General features: G+C 38.7%; 1 protein-coding gene and 1 non-coding gene across 4 annotated transcripts in view; one reads left to right on the forward strand and one right to left on the reverse strand.

The window, feature by feature from the left end:
- The window catches only part of SLC44A1 (solute carrier family 44 member 1), a 199,997-nt gene that overhangs the window by 107,759 nt on the left and 75,469 nt on the right, over nt 1-16,769 (reverse strand). For all 3 annotated transcript variants that reach the window (XM_059072104.2, XM_059072103.2, XM_059072106.2), the window contains exon 4: nt 2,535-2,671. In XM_059072104.2, the coding sequence (XP_058928087.1) occupies nt 2,535-2,671 (137 nt within the window). The remainder of the gene's footprint in view (nt 1-2,534; nt 2,672-16,769) is intronic.
- On the forward strand, nt 8,884-8,956 carry TRNAE-UUC (transfer RNA glutamic acid (anticodon UUC)). The gene has a single exon. It is a non-coding gene; the product is annotated as a tRNA-Glu (tRNA).

The following is a 16,769-nucleotide window of genomic DNA, read 5'->3' on the forward strand; positions in this document are numbered from 1 at the left end:
ATTCAGAAATTTCAACTTAGGGTTGCTGTTAAAATTAAAGTGTTTAGGCCCCTACACCAAAGGCTCTCTCTCTATTACAATTTTATAGTTTTCTATTTGCTTTTTAAAATTATTATCTTCTCCATCCTCCATTGCCATGCCTTTTGATGCTGCCATTATTATTATCTTTTAAAATGTCTAATCTGTTAACTTAGTTTGCAAACAGCTGCCTCAAAAGCCTAAGGGTGCCTTTGTTACTAGGCACCAATCTAAGAGGTCTGTTTTCTGAAATAATGTTTATTCATTAATACTCCTGAACACCCACTTTGTGCAAGATACTATGGGTAATACAAAGCTGCAAAACTCACCAGAAGGGGCTTCTTATCAGGGCCTATTAAGGCCATACTCGGTATCATATTCACCCAGGATAGGGGCCTGGAAACAAAGCATAAAAGCAGGGCAGCATGGAGCATTTCTCCCCAGTGGATCATCAGAGCAGGCAATACAGCCAACAAGGAACTAGCTCTTTTCTGGCCTTCCAGATGATATGTCAGGTTCAAGGGACCAAGACACATCTGGTACATCCAAGAGAACTTGTTAGAAGTTAGTTCAATACTAGATCATAGTTTTGAATGCCAGGTAAGACATATAGACTTTTACTTTATTTTATTACCACTGATTTCTTAATAAGAGATTAACATGATTGAAGCTCTAGGAATATTAATATGGCAGCAGTATGTAAGGGCACTAGAAGTTAGAGACTGGAGACAGGAAGAGTATTACATTTCATTGGTAGAATAATAATAATAATGATGATGATGATGATGATGATGTAACAGCAGTAGCCCACACTTTTTTTTAACAACTTATATTAGCCAAACATTGTTCTAATGATTTTTTCATGTATTAATTCCTCATAACAACTCTATGAGGTACTTTAGGTAAAAATATTATCCCTATTTCATAGATGGGGAAATTGAGGCATGGAGAGATTAAGTAACTTGCCCAGGGTCTCACAGATATTAAGTAGAAGGAGCAACATTTGAACCCAGATTATCTAGTTCCAGAGTCTCTACTATTAACCACTCAGTGATACCATTTCTCAGAGTACATTACATATGCTCACATTGTCTAATATTTTAGGAAAACACTTAAGGAATAACTCATCCATCCCTGAAACCTGATAATGACAGAGCTGATAGTTCTGGTACTAGACTCAGCAAATCAACACATGTGAGGATAGCATGTGGGACTAGAAAATGAGATCTTAAAGAATAGTTGGTACCTCTCTATTCAATGCCCACCAAGTGCCCAGTATTCTTCATGCATCATCTCATTTAATCCTCACACCAACCTAAGAGAGGGGCATTATTCTAAATCCACCTTTTTTCAGTTGAGGAAATCTAGGCTCAGAGAGGCTATACCTCCTGTCCCTCATTATACAGCCCATCAGTGACAGAAGCAGAAGTAGAATCCAGATCCAAATCAATCCCATGTTCATCCTACTATCTTATGTGGAGGGCATGTAGCAATGGGACAGGAATACTGACAGTCTGAAAAGCTGCAGTCCTTCTGCCTTCAGAAGGTTAGCACCCCCATCTGAAACACTCTGGAGCCATGCTGGTATGTATATAGTTATGTCCCTGGGGTGTTTCTCCACCCAGCCAGAAGTTACACCAGGTAGATGCCTGAGTCAGCCCTTGCTCCAAGGCTAGAACTAGCCTGTGAGTTTGGGCAGGACTGAGGCAGCTCTGAGGATCCTTATACACAAAATACAAACGTGTAACCCCATGGAAAAATACAGGCTTGAAGGACTATCACTATGCAGACCTCCACGAAGAGAGGTTAAAAAAAAAAATTCTCTGAAGATAAATGCTGGGAATCATATGGAGCTGAGGATAGGATCTGGAGATTAGCAACCCAAGAGAAGAGAGCTAGAGTTCAGGAAATTGACTATGCTTGTTTTCTCAGGGAATTCCCATATGTTTAACCTCAGTTTCTCAAAACTTATTTCTTCGAAAAATGGTTAAGACATAATGTCTAATTAAAAAAGGAAAACACAAAATTTGAAAAATGCTGGAATTTTCCTTTTTACTTCATTTACTTTTTCCAGAACTTTTCAAATTTCCTATCATAGACATATAATGCAGCCAGGGGTAAAAATGAAATAAACTAATTGAAATACTTTTAACCTATACTTAGGAAGAGGGGGAAAAACCCACAAATTTCCCATAGAGTAGTCTAATAATTCCCAAATACTCAAACAGGCTACATCAAAATCACCTGGAACATTTGTAAAAAATACAAATTTCCAGAGCCCAAAGACCTACACAGTCAGAATTTCCCTGGGTGGGGCCTAGGAATCTGGAGTTTCAACAAGTTCCCTAGGTGACTATAATAATTTATATCAAGGAAGTCCAAAAGCACCTTCACTTCTCTTTTTCTTTCTAAGGTTCTTTGATGATTTATTTAATGCTAGGACAAATTTATATTGAAAGGCAAACACAATATTTAACAGTGACTGGACTGTAGACTTGGATGGCCTACTGTCTCACCATTTATCTCTGCAAACTTCTGAACATCACTTAGGGTTTTCAGTTCTTGTCTTGGACATGCTGCTACACACAGTGCTACAGACTTGATCTTCCGGTTTATCAAGTCCAGATTGCATGGATCCAAAAAGAATACGTACCTAAAGCATGAAGAAAAATATTGAGATATTATTTCACAAAATACAGTCTGGTTCACTGCATATTTGAATAAACCTAAGAGCAAAGAACATCTCATTTCCCCTTCACAAATTTAATCATAGAGGAACAAACATTTCACAAATCTAATCAAACATGAATTTTTTAAAAAATAATTGCTTATAAATATACTGTTAACAGTGGGGATGGAGGAAATACGGACTCATATTTTTCATGATCTATTTTTCTAATATTTAAAATTTTGCAATGTATATTTTATAATCAAAATTGTCTATTTTAGTTTTTTTAAAAATAACTAACTTCAGTTTTATTTTTTTGACAAAGTTGTATCCCCCAAATTACTGAAATACTGTTATATAACATGAATTATAATTTAAACATAAACTTTAATGAATACATAATCATATATAAAGTATATCATTATAAAAATGAACATATATTGATATATACAAGGTGTAGCCAAGATGGCTGAGTAGGAAGACCCTGAGCTTATCTCCTCCTCTGGGCACACCAAAATTACAGGAGCAACTATTGATGAGAATGATCTGAAGACTAGCAGAAAAGATTTCCCACAACTAAAGATATAAAGAAGGAATCACAATTAGATGAATAGTTGGGTGGAGACATGGTACAAGATAGATCCACACCTCTGGGTAGACAACCCACAAATGGGAGGATAATCACAATTGCAGAGGCTCTCCCCATGGAGAGAGGGATCTGTGCCCCATATGGGCCCCCAGCCCTGGGACCCTGAACCAGGAAGACAAGCCTCCAGAACATCTGACTTTGAAGGTCAGCAGGGTTTGCACACTGGAGAGTCTGAGGGCAGTAGGAAACAGAGACTCCACTCTTAAAGGACACACACAAAATCTCACATGCTCCAAAACCCAGCACAGATATAGTTAATTTGAAATGAGTCTGGGTCAGACCCACTTGCTGATCTTGGGAGAGCCTCCTAGACAGGTAGGAAGCAATTTCAACCCACCTGGGGACATGATTGTTGGTCACAGCCATTTTGGGGAACTTGTTCTACCACAAGGACACTGGTGCTGACAAGAGCCATTTTGGAGTCCTCCCTCTAATCTATCAGCACCAGGGGCTTACCCGCCCACCAGCTGGTTATCCCAGGCACAGGACACCCCCCTACCCAGGACAAGCAGCCAGCCATGGAGGGACCCAATCTCACCATCCAGTGGGCCAACACCAGCCCCAGGCACCATGGAGAGCTACCCCAGGACCTACTCCCACTCACCAGTGGGCCAAGACCTACTGTAAGCTATGCTGGGACACAGGCTTATCCACCAGCAGGCTAGCACCCGCCCCAGGACTCACCAAACTTTGCAGCCACCCATGCTGGGAACCAGCCCTGCCCACCAGCAGACTGACATTAGCCCTGGAGCCCCTGGAACCCACTGTCAGCCACGCCAGGACCCACGTCCATCCACCAAAAACATTAAACATTGCAGGGGAAAGAGGGTGTTAAAATTGCCCCCTCCTGTTAGAATGTCTTTGAACTTAAGAGATTATCAACTTAAAATAATCATGTATAAATATAAGTTGTTATATATGAACCTCAAAATAACCACAAATCAATGATCTATAATAGATACACAAAAAAGAGAAAGGAATCCAAACATAACACTAAAGATAGTCATCAAATCACAAGGGAAGACAGCAAACGAAGAAGAAAGGAACAAAACAGAACTACAAAAACAACCAGAAAACAATTAACAAAATGGGAATAAGTACACACCTATTAATAATTGTTTAAATGTGAATGGACTAAATTCTCTAATCAAAAGACAGAGTGGCTGAATCAATAAAAAAATGAAACCCATCTATATGCTGCCTACAAGAGACACACTTCAGATCTAAAGACAGATACAGACTGAAAGTGGGGGGGGATGGAAAAAGGTATCCTATACAAGTGGAAACAAAACAGAAGCTGGGGTAGCAATACTTAGAACAGAGAAAATATACTTTAAAACAAAGACTGTAACAAGAAACAAAGAAGCATATCATATAATGACCAAGGGATTGATCCAAGAAGCAGATATAACAATTGTAAATACATATGTACCCAACACAGGAGCACTTAAACACATAAAGCAAATATTAGCAGACAAAGGGAGAAACTGACACAGTTTCTTGTATTATTAATTGTTAATTGCTGATTGTATTATTAACACAAGAATAGTAGGGGACTTTAACACCCCACTTACATTAATGGACAGAAAATCAATAAGGAAACACTGACCTTAAATGACACATTAAATCAGATGGACTTAATTGATATATAGAGAACACCCCATCCAAAGCAGCAGAATACACATTCTTTTCAAGTGCTCATAGAACACTGTCCAGTATAGATCACATCCTAGGCCACAAAACAAATCGCAATAAATTTAAGAATACTGAAATCACATGAAGCATCTTTTCTGACCTCAATGATATGAGACCATAGTTGGTTGAAATCAACTATAAGGAAAAAAACTGCAAAAGCCACAAACATGTGAAGGGTAAACAATATGCTACTAAACAAGCAATGGGTCACTAAAGAAATCACAGAGGAAATCAAAAAATACCTGGAGACAAAAGAGAACAGAAATACAACAATGCAAAATCTATGACATGCAGCAAAAGCAGTTCTAGGAGGAAAGTTTATAGTGATCAAGTTTACCTCAGGAAACAAGAAAAATCTCAAATAAAAAACCTAACCATACATCTAAAGGAACTGGGAAAAGAAGAACAAACAAAACCCAAAGTTAATAAAAGGAAAGAAATAATAAAGACCAGAGCAAAAATAAAATGAAATAGTGACCAAAAAATGACAGAAAAGATCAATGAAACTAAGAGTCGGTTTTTTGAAAAGACAAACAAAATTGATAAGCCTTTAGCCAGACTCATCAAGAGACAAAGAGAAGGCCCAAATAGAGAAAATCAGAAATGAAAGAGAAGTTACAACCAACACCACAGAAATTCAAAGCGTCACAAGAGATTACTATGAACAATTATATGCCAACAAAATGGACAACCTAGAAGAAATTAATAAATTCCTAGAAACATATGATCTTCCAAGACTGAATCAGGAAGAAACAGAAAATATGTATACACTGATTACCAGTAAGGAAATTGAATCAGTAATCAAAAAACTCCCAACAAACCAAAGTCCAGGACCAGAGAGCTTCACAGGTGAATTCTACCAAACACTTAAAGAAGAATTAACACCTATCCTTCTCAAACTATACCAAAAAATTGAAATGGAAGGAATGCTTCCAAACTCATTCTATGAGGCCAGCATCACCCTGATACCAAAACTAGACAAAGACGTCAAAGGAAAAGAAAATTACAGACCAATATCACCGATGAACATAGATGCAAAAATTCTCAACAAAACATCAGCAAACCGAATATAAGATGTTAAAAGGATCATACACTATGATCAAATGGCATTTATTCCAGGGATGCAAGGATGATTAACATCTCTAAATCAATCAATGTGATACACTACATTAACAAACTGAAAAATAAAAATCACATGGTCATCTCAATAGATGTGGAAAAAAACTTTTGGCAAAGTTCACCATCCATTTGTGATAAAAACTGTTAACAAAGTGGGCATAGAAGGAATATACCTCAATATAATAAAGGCCATAAATGACAAGCCCACAGTTAACATCATACTCAAAGGTGAAAAGCTGAAAGCATTTCCTCTAAAATCAGGAATAAGACAAGGGTGCCCACTCTTGCCACTTTATTCAACACAGTATTGGAAGGCCTAGCTACAGAAATCAGACAAGAAAAAGAAATAAAAGGAATCTAAATTGTAAAAGAAGAAGTAAAACTATCACTGATATCAGATGACTTGATACTATATACAGAAAATCCTAAAGACGCCACCAAAAACTATCAATATTAGAACTCATCAATGAATTCAGTAAAGTTGCAGGATAAGAAAATTAATATACAGAAATCTGTTATGTTTCTATATACTAACAACAAACTATCACAATGAGAAATTAAGAAAACATCTCATTTACAATTGCATCAAAAACAAAGAAAAGGCCTAGGAATAAATCTAACCCAAGGAGGTTAGAAACCTACACTCAGAAAACTCTAAGACACTGATGAAAGAAACTGAAGATGACACAAATGGAAAGATACACCATACTCATGGACTGGAAGAATTCATACTGTTAAAATTACCATACTCCCCAACACAATCCACAGAGTCAATGCAATCCCTTTCAAAATATCAATGGCATTTTTCATAGAATTACAACAAATAATTCTAAAATTTGTATGGAAACACAGAAGGCCACAAATAGGCAAAACAATCTGAGAAAGAAGAACAAGCTGGAGGTATCATGCTCCCTCCTTGCAAACTGTACTACAAAGCTACAGTAGTCAAAACAGTGTGGTACTTGCACAAAAACAGACAAACAGAAAAATGGAACAAAACATAGAGCCCAGAAGTTAACCCATGCACTTATGATCAGTTAATCTATGACAAAGAAGACAAGAATATACACTGGGGAAAAGACAGCCTCTTCAATAAACGGTGTTAGGAAAACCAGCCAGCCACATGCTAAAGAATCAAACTGGACTACTTTCTCATACCATATACAAAAATAAACTCAAAATGGATTAAAGATTAAATGTAAGATCTGACACCATAAAACTCCTAGAAGATAACACAGGTAAAGTGAGAGAGTGGCATGGACATATATACACTACCAAACGTAAAACAGATAGCTAGTGGGAAGCAGCAGCATAGCACAGGGAGATCAGCTCAGTGCTTTGTGACCACCTAGAGGGGTGGGATAGGGAGGGTGGGAGGGAGGGAGATGCAAGAGGGAAGAGATATGGGAACATATGTATATGTATAACTGATTCACTTTGTTATAAAGCAGAAACTAACACACCATTGTAAAGCAATTATACTCCAATAAAGATGTTTAAAAAATGCTATTAGACATTGGTCTTAGCAAATTTTTTGGATCTGTCTCCTCAAGGGAAACAAAAACAAAAATAAACAAATGGGACTACATCAAACGAAAAAGCTTTTACACGGCAAAGGAACTATCAAAAAAATGAAAAGGCTGCCTACTGAATGGCAGAAGATATTTGCAAGTGATATGTCCAATAAGGAGTTAATATCCAAAATATACAAAAAACTTATATAACTCAACATCAGAAAAAACAAACAACCCAATTAAAAAATAGGAAGAGGACCTGAACAGACAATTTCCCAAGAAGACATACAGATGGCCAACAGGGATATGAAAAGATGCTCAACATCACTAATCATCAGTGAGATGCAAACCAAAACCATAAGATATCACCTCACACCTGTCAAAATGGCTATCCTCAAAATGACAAGTAGTAAGTGTTGGCAAGGATGTGGAGAAAAGGGAACCCTCATGTACAGTTATTGGGAATATAAATTGGTACAGCCACAATGGAAAATAGTACTGATGTTCCTAAAAAAATTAAAAATAGAGCTATCATACGATCCTGCAATTCCACTTCTGAGTATTTTTCCAAAGAAAACTAATAAAACACTTAATTCAAAAAGGTATATGCACCCCTATGTTCATTTGCAGCATTATTCACAGTAGCCAAGATATGGAAGCAACCTAAGTGCCCATTGATGGATAAATGGATAAAAAAGATGTGTTATATACATGTATGTATAATGGAATATTACTCAACCATAAAAAAGAATGAAATCTTGCCAGCTGTGACAACATAGATGGACCTAGAGAGTACTATGCTAAGTGAAATAAGTCAGAGTGAAAGACAAATACACATATGATTCCATATGTGGAATCTACGAAACAAAACAATTGAACAAACATAACAAAACAGAAACAGACTCATAGATACAGGGAACAAACATGTGCTTTCCAGAGGGGCTGGGGGAGGTGGGGGATGGGTGAGATAGGTGAGGGAGATTAAAAGGTACAAACTTGCAGTTACAAAATAAATGAGTCACAGGAACAAAACATACAGCATGGGGAACAGAGTTAATATTATTGTAATATCTTTGTACAGGTGATAGATGGTAACTACTTATCATGGTGTTCATTTTGTAATATATAGAAATATCAAGTCACTATGCTGTGCACCTGGAATTAACATTGTGTTGTATGTCAATTACACTTCAATTAAGAAAAGAAAAAAAAAAAGGAATTCCCTGGTAGTCCAGTGGTTAGGACACTGCACTTTCACTGCCGAGAGCCCAGGTTCAATCCCTGGTCAAGGAACTAAGATCCCAACAAGGTATGCAGCAGGGCCAAAAAAAAAAAAAAAAAAAAAAAAAAAATTAATGGGTAAAAAATAATATCTTCTGTTTTAGTTGCGTTTTTGATGAGTTTGAACATTACTTCATATATTGTTCATTTGTATTTTCAAATTTTTTTGTATCTTTTGCTTGTTTTTAAAATTGAGGTGTTCAAAAAAAAATAAAATTGAGGTGTTCTGCTACTTGCTGAATCATAAAAACTTTGTATATTAAGGGTAATAAATTTTTGTTAAGGCTGATACAAGTATTTTCATGATTTGCCAACTGTCACTTTGAAATAGTTTTCTATTTTTGTCATCAAATCTTTTCTGTTTTATTTTTGTAATTAGTTCACTACTTTTTTATGCTTCAAAAAGTAGCTCCCCATTCTCATATCAAATGTTTTATAGATACAATTTGGTGTACAGAAAAGAGAGAAAAGATGTTATTTTAATTTTCTAAGTAATTAACCGATTATCCTAGTGCTATTTTAAAAATATTATTTCCTGTTCATAGCATGTTGTCACTCTTCTACACTAGAGGATATGGGTTTATGTTCTCTATTTTGTTTCATTGATTCATCTGAATGTTCTGGTGTTAGTAAAAAAAACCTGATAAAAGGACATATAAACTTGAGCTAATGAATATATAATTATAAAAATGCATTATAAAATTGTATAAAATTTAATATATAAAGTTGAATATAGACTAGAGGAAAATACACCACCAGTTCAACTACAGTCATCTCTGGATGTTAGAATAAAGTGATTTTAATTTTTTTCTTCTACTTTTAGGGGCAGGACAGGAATAAAGACACAGAACTAAAGAATGGACTTGAGGACACAGGAAGCGGGAAGGGTAAGCTGGGATGAAGTGAGAGAGTAGCACTGACACATATACACTACCAAATGTAAAACAGATAGCTAGTGGGAAGCAGCTGCATAGCACAGGGAGATCAGCTCTGTGCTTTGCGACCACCTAGAGGGTAGGATAAGGAGGGTGGGAGGGACATGCAAGATGGAGGGGATATGGGGATATACGTATGCATATAGCTGATTCATTTTGTTATACAGCAGAACTAACACAACACTGTAAAGCAATTATACTCCAATAAAGATGTTAAAAAAAAGAATTCTTACTTTCTAGAATGAGTGCCAATTACTTTTGAGTTGAGATGACTATAATAATAAATGTTGTTTTCTAAAAATGTCCATTTCATATAAACAAAATACTCCCCAAGGGGCTTCCCTGGTGGCGCCGTGGTTAAGAATCCGCCTGCCAATGCAGGGGACATGGGTTCGATCCCTGGTCCGGGAAGATCCCACATGCTGCAGAGCAACTAAGCCCGTGCACCACAACTACTGAGCCTGTGCTCTAGAGCTCATGAGCCACAACTACTGAGCCCACACGCCACAACTAGTGAAGCCCGCATGCCTAGAGCCTGTGCTCCACAACAAGAGAAGCCACTGCAGTGAGAAGCCCGTGCACCGCAACGAAGAGTAGCCCCCGCTCACCGCAACTACAGAAAGCCTGAGCACAGCAACGAAGACCCAATGCAGCCAAAAATAAATAAAATTTAAAAAAGAAAAAAACTCCCCAAATCCTAAATTATCCTTTGGTTTCCTGTACATTTATATTTTAGGAAAGAGAAAATTAATTAGAAATTACACTAAAACATTTTTTTAATGTTATAAGGTAGAAGAGATGACAAAGGTTGCAGATGTTATCATTCACCCAAAGAGAAGGTAAGAGCCAAACACTCTTAACTGAGATAAACAAAGTCTAATATTATTGATCCAGGAAGAGGGTACAAGTAGGGATACTTTCTCCCAAGATAAGAGTTAAAGAACCTCAAGCCCTGGGTTCTACTCTACTGGGTCCATGGAAAGTTTCATAAAATAATGTATCTTCCAATACCTTTCTCACACTGTTAAACTCTGTTCCTTTACAAAATACGATTCAAATCAGGAAATATAACTGAATACAAGAATTAGGTGAGAAAACGGAAAAGCAAAAAGATAAAGTCAATATATGTGCTCAGATGGATCATATAAAGGGATATCAGGGAAAAAATTAAACAGAAAATAAAAAGTTGGGAGTGGTGGCTATGACAGACCAGGAAGGCCTTTACAGGTGGAGTAACCACTGAACACTTCAATGGAGCTGGGGACCAGGAACCCAGCATGCAGGCCAAGTATAAGCTACAAACCACCAAACTAAAAAAAATGAATTTTTTGTAACTCTGTTAGTGACTCCAATACCATTAATGTTCTACGTAGATAAAAGGAAAGGAAAGAAGTCAGGCAGGAAGATGTGGTTTGGAAGTGGATTCACTGATAACAAAGGATCTAGGGCACAGAGAAAACTTTCTGGTACCCTTTGTGTGGAAACAATCATTCCCTTACTAACTCTCCCTCCATCTATCCTGCGCATCTTAGTGGGCATGCCCATGCCTGGGATCTTGTACAATGAACCGCTCAAGCCAGCCACTAGGCAGGGAACATGGTGGTCTTTGAGGAAGGTGTCCTAGAACCACTGAATCATTTACCACCACCACCACTAATAATAATACTATTAACAATGAAAATAATGGTAGCCAACATTTATTGAGTACTTACTATGTACCGGACACTGTATTAAACCCTTTATACATATTAACTCATTGATCTTCATAACAATCCTGTGTGTGTTTCTAGATATGTGCTTGGAGTGGGAAGGGTGTGGACAGCAGAACTGGGGCGGGGTACAGGAGTTAACTGTGATGAGCAACACCTTAAGAAGTATCTGGAGAATCTCATGACAGTTTAAAAAAAAACAAAAAACATGCTTGGGGAAAAGGAGAGAAAGCCAGAGGTTTCCAGGGTCTTGCAGAGAGCTGGTCCTGGGCTGGATCAATGACAGTGCCTTTTACAGCTTCCTGAGAACAGATGTCTTGTCTGATTGTCCTGCAAGCTTCTGCCCCCTCCAAGGCCAGGAGTGCCCTCACTTTAGTTCCCCTTTTTTTGTATCTTAAAGCACACTTCCTTGATTTATACTAGTGACTGGGCAGCTGCCTTATACCACACCTGGGTCAGACCAATCTGAGCTTGCTTTCTGATTCTCTTTCTTAATAGTCCTCTGGCCTTGGGGAATATATTTATCCTTCTGAGCCTCAGTTTCCTTACCTGTAAAACTGCATACCACCTACTTTATTTGTTGTGATGCTATTGACAATGTACATAAAACATCTAACAGGCAGTATATACTCAGTGATTTACATCATTAAGAAACTGACTTGGGCTTCCCTGGTGGCACAGTGGTTGAGAATCCGCCTGCCAGTGCAGGGGACACGGGTTCGAGCCCTGGTCTGGGAAGATCCCACATGCCGCGGAGCAACTGGGCCTGTGAGCCACAACTACTGAGCCTGTGTGTCTGGAGCCTGTGCTCCTCAACAAGAGAGGCTGCGATAGTGAGAGGCCCGCACACCGTGATAAAGAGTGCCCCCGCTTGCCACAACTAGAGAAAGCCCTCAAACAGAAATGAAGATCCAACACAGCCAAAAATAAATAAATAAATAAATAAATAATTTTTAAAAAAGAAAAGAAAAGAAACTGACTTGCCTTTCACAAAATTTACATTTCACAGTAAGGCACTAAATTCAACACCTTCTGATATGGACATAAAACAGGACTATAATATTAGTGTTTAGCTTTTATTTGGAGGAAAAAATCTGTGTAGGTGTAGTCATGACTGTTAGGGCATTAGCCTTGATAAGAACTAAGCAGGTCTCCAGAACTGTTCTAGCACAAGGCAAACAATATTAAGAGGGAAAGAAGAATTCTACAATGACTATAATACTGTAAAACACTGCACATTTTTTTACCCTGTGTATATGGTTCAGAAGAATCTGCTTCAATAGAACTACAAAAATAACTTTAAGTGGTATCTTCAGGAATTACACTCATATACATACACGTCATTAAACTCAAAAGTCACCCAACTCCACAGTCTAAGAACACAATAAACTTAATTCCCTACACATTTCCCATATTCAAATGTATATGATGTCCACACATCATATATACATCATATGTCCACACATATACATACACATGTCCACAAATGTACATGTGTCCACACCTGTGGACACACACAATGTTTAAAATAATTTGTAGGCCTTAGATTTAGATTCTATCAACATTTACTGAATGTCTGGGTGCTGGGAACTGTCACACTAATGACTTTATTTGATCCTCACAACAACTTTATGAGATGGAGGTCTTAACCTTCCACAGAGGACAAAACAGAGATGAACTCAGTTTTGTAGTAGGGACTAACTACATGGCCTAAGAGAGCTAGTAGGTAGGTGTCAGAGTTATGAAATCAAACCTAGTCCTTCTGATTCTGAGTTTCACTCTATTTCCAATCGGCTCTATTCTTAAAATATTTCCCACAAATACAATTAATAATTTTAACTGTTCTATATTAACTCTGAATATTGTTTCCAGCATTCTGAAATTCATCCAATCCATGGCAACATGTCTATAAGTAATTATATTTTAACTAATTGGTATTTAACTGAATATTTACAGAGTAGGAAAAGTGCTTCTATTAAACAGACAAATTTAGGATTCATTAAAACTGCACTTGCTTGCCTTTTGATTTGAAAATGCCCTTAGCCTAGTAAATAAATCCTTAGATTAGTTTCAGTTTTCACTTCAAACAAAATGAACTATATGTGGCAATTTTATTTTTTTGAAATGAAACAAATAACCAACTCTCAAATAATCATGGCATTGGCAGATTTTAATAACAAATCAACAGATGAGTGTTTTTTTAACTGAGAGGAGGCAACAGATACTGGGTAAAAAGCTATAAAATATTCTAGAAAGATTTCTTAAAACATCCTACTTCCACTCTGCCACCAGGCAAATGGATGGGAAAGGGATGGGGCAGATGAATTTTGAGAAAGCATCTTAGGCAACTCTAATTACACGCCTTGGCTCCTATGCCCCATCCTTTCAGGGCAGAGAACCACTGTCACAGATAATTTATAAACCTAAGTTTAAAGCAAATTTTCATTGCTATCCTCAGTGAATCTTTTACTAGACCTAGTAATAACTTAAAAACAGCTTGATATAAGCTTCCCATTCTTTAGAGGAACTAGAATGACTAAAATAGCAAAAGTGGGAATGAGAGAAGAGAAGCACCAAGAGAAAAATACTCCACAAATGAAACAGCCCAGACACCTGCAGGCACTGGCCTATACAACACGCACACAGCATGATCCTGAGAAGTACACATTTGCAAAGAGAATCATAAAGCAACCGAAGCGAGCTTTGAACTTAAAAAGTTAGGGGAAGGGAGAAAAATGTTCAAACCAAACTGTAATGCAAACATTAGAGAGGATAGCAGTTAAGACAGATAAATATATATTATGGTCGAAGTGGTTTCTGGGAATTATCGATGGAGAGAAAAAGATAAATTCATTTAAAACTGAAATTCTTTTTTTTTTTTTTTTTTTTTTTGTGGTACACGGGCCTCTCACTGTTGTGGCCTCTCCCATTGCAGAGCACAGGCTCTGGACGTGCACGCTCAGCGGCCATGGCTCACGGGCCCAGCCACTCCGCGGCATGTAGGATCCTCCCGAACAGGGGCACAAACCTGCGTCCCCTGCATCGGCAGGCGGACTCTCAAACACTGCACCACCAGGGAAGCCCAAAACTGAAATTCTTGAAATGCAATAGCAAGGTATCCCCAAAAGGGGAGGAAAGGAGAGATATCTAAATGAAATATCTATCTACACAGTGAACTCAAGGGGACAGATGCACCAAAGATGAAAACAGGGCTATGAGGCAAAGGGAGGGGCACTAACACAGGGAAGCTCAAGAAAAGTGACAAGAGGCACAGAAAGGGGTGACTTTCAAAGCTATGCTCAGAGCCAAAAAGATGAACAGTGAACAATCTGATGCAGATAAAGGTGCCAGAGAAGGTTCAAACCTAGTTTAAACTTCTATTTTGCTGTCACTTTCCTCATGGAAGATAGGGCAAGGTAAAAAACAGTAAGATTTACCAAGAACTTACTTTGGGCCACAAAGCATGTCGGCGCTGTCCTCACACATCCTAATTCAACAGAGAGAACTGAGGCTTACAAGCTGGGCAACTAACCAAAGGCTACACAGACACGAGCCCTGGGGAGACGGACTCCCAACCAAGGGTTGCTCTTTCCACCACTGCTATTCCAATTCAAATTGGAAAGTGAGAATACATGCAATGGAAAATGAGTTACAGAGCAATCAATTCAGTGAATTAAGATGGGTCAATCCTCTGGGAATCCCAGAACAGATGAACCCCTACTTGGACATGACAGTGTTGTCCGCTACGTGGTATGCAACACCCCCATGACAAGGATTAAATAGGTTGATATGAAAACAATTCATTCATTCAACAAACATTATAAGTGTTTACTATGTGCCCACTCCTGGGCTAGGTCCTGGGGATATGAAATTCACAAAAAAACAGGGACTTCCCTGGTGGCGCAGTGGTTAAGAATCCGCCTGCCAATGTAGGGGACACAGGTTCAAGCCCTGATCTGGGAAGATCCCACATGCCGGGGAGCAACTAAGCCTGTGTGCCACAACTACTGAGCCTGCGCTCTAGAGCCCGCGTACCACAGCTACTGAGCCCCCGTGCCACAACTACTGAAGCCTGTGCACCTAGAGCCTGTGCTCCACAACAAGAGAAGCCACCGCAACAAGAAGCCTGTGCACCGTAACAAAGAGTAGCCCCCACTCGCTGCAACTAGAGAAAGCCTGTGCTCAGCCCAGAAGACCCAATGCAGCCAAAAAATAAATAAACAAATAAAAATTTTTTAAAAATTCACACACAAAAAGAACCAAAAAAACAATTCTTGAATGCAAGTAACTAGAGAAGAAAAGAAAAATACAGTCATCTCAAAATCACATGATATGCGGCAGGGTTTGGATGGCAGAGGAAGCAGTGTAATTCCGCAGAGGATATGGGGTTAGAGGAAGCATTACAGAGCAGGAGGTAGTAGCTAAGCCACATTTTGAAAGTGAGTAGGAATTTTCCAGACAGATGGGGAAGGGAGCATTCTAGGCAGAGGAAACTACATATGTAAAAGCACAGAAGCATGAAAGAGCATATTTAAGGAATAGCAAATAACTTGAGAAAGTGGACTACAGGATGGGACATCAAAGGGCTATGCTCCAAGGAGAGGCAGGCGCTGGAAGAAATAGCCATCCCTAGACTTGGGAGCAACTTTCAATTCTACTCCATTAGACAACTTGCTTTCAAATGGCCACGACACAGTGATGCCCTAGTATAACCAGCCTCTTGGGTTGAAGGCCAGCGAGGGGAAGGCTACAGTACCAGCAGCGCGCCGCCCCAGAGATGAGCCTTTGCCATTAAATTGCCTCTCGCTGCCATGGCAACTCCCTGCAGCAAGGCTTTTTGGAGCAAAAGGTGGCAAGCAGATACTGGGTCTGCTGGCCGCCTCCTGCCAAATTTGGCTTCTCTCCTCTCTAATCAGGATGGAAGCCCTGCAGCACTAAAACTGGAAAGCCGGCTGAAAAATCCCTCCGCCGCCTTCTGCTTTAGTGATTCCTGACACGTGTTTTCCCCAGAGGGGAATAAAAATGGAGTCTGATCATTTCCCCAATTATTACCTCATATCAATTTACAATTTATAGCCCCTTTCCACAGAGTATGCTGCCATTAGTGAGTCACACCAAAAGGAAAACACGACAGCCTAGCAGAGGCTTCTGCTACTGCTAAATATAGACTGCAGAGAACCC

The sequence above is a fragment of the Kogia breviceps genome, chromosome 8, assembly GCF_026419965.1.
Source record: "Kogia breviceps isolate mKogBre1 chromosome 8, mKogBre1 haplotype 1, whole genome shotgun sequence".
NCBI classification, from domain to species: domain Eukaryota; kingdom Metazoa; phylum Chordata; class Mammalia; order Artiodactyla; family Physeteridae; genus Kogia; species Kogia breviceps.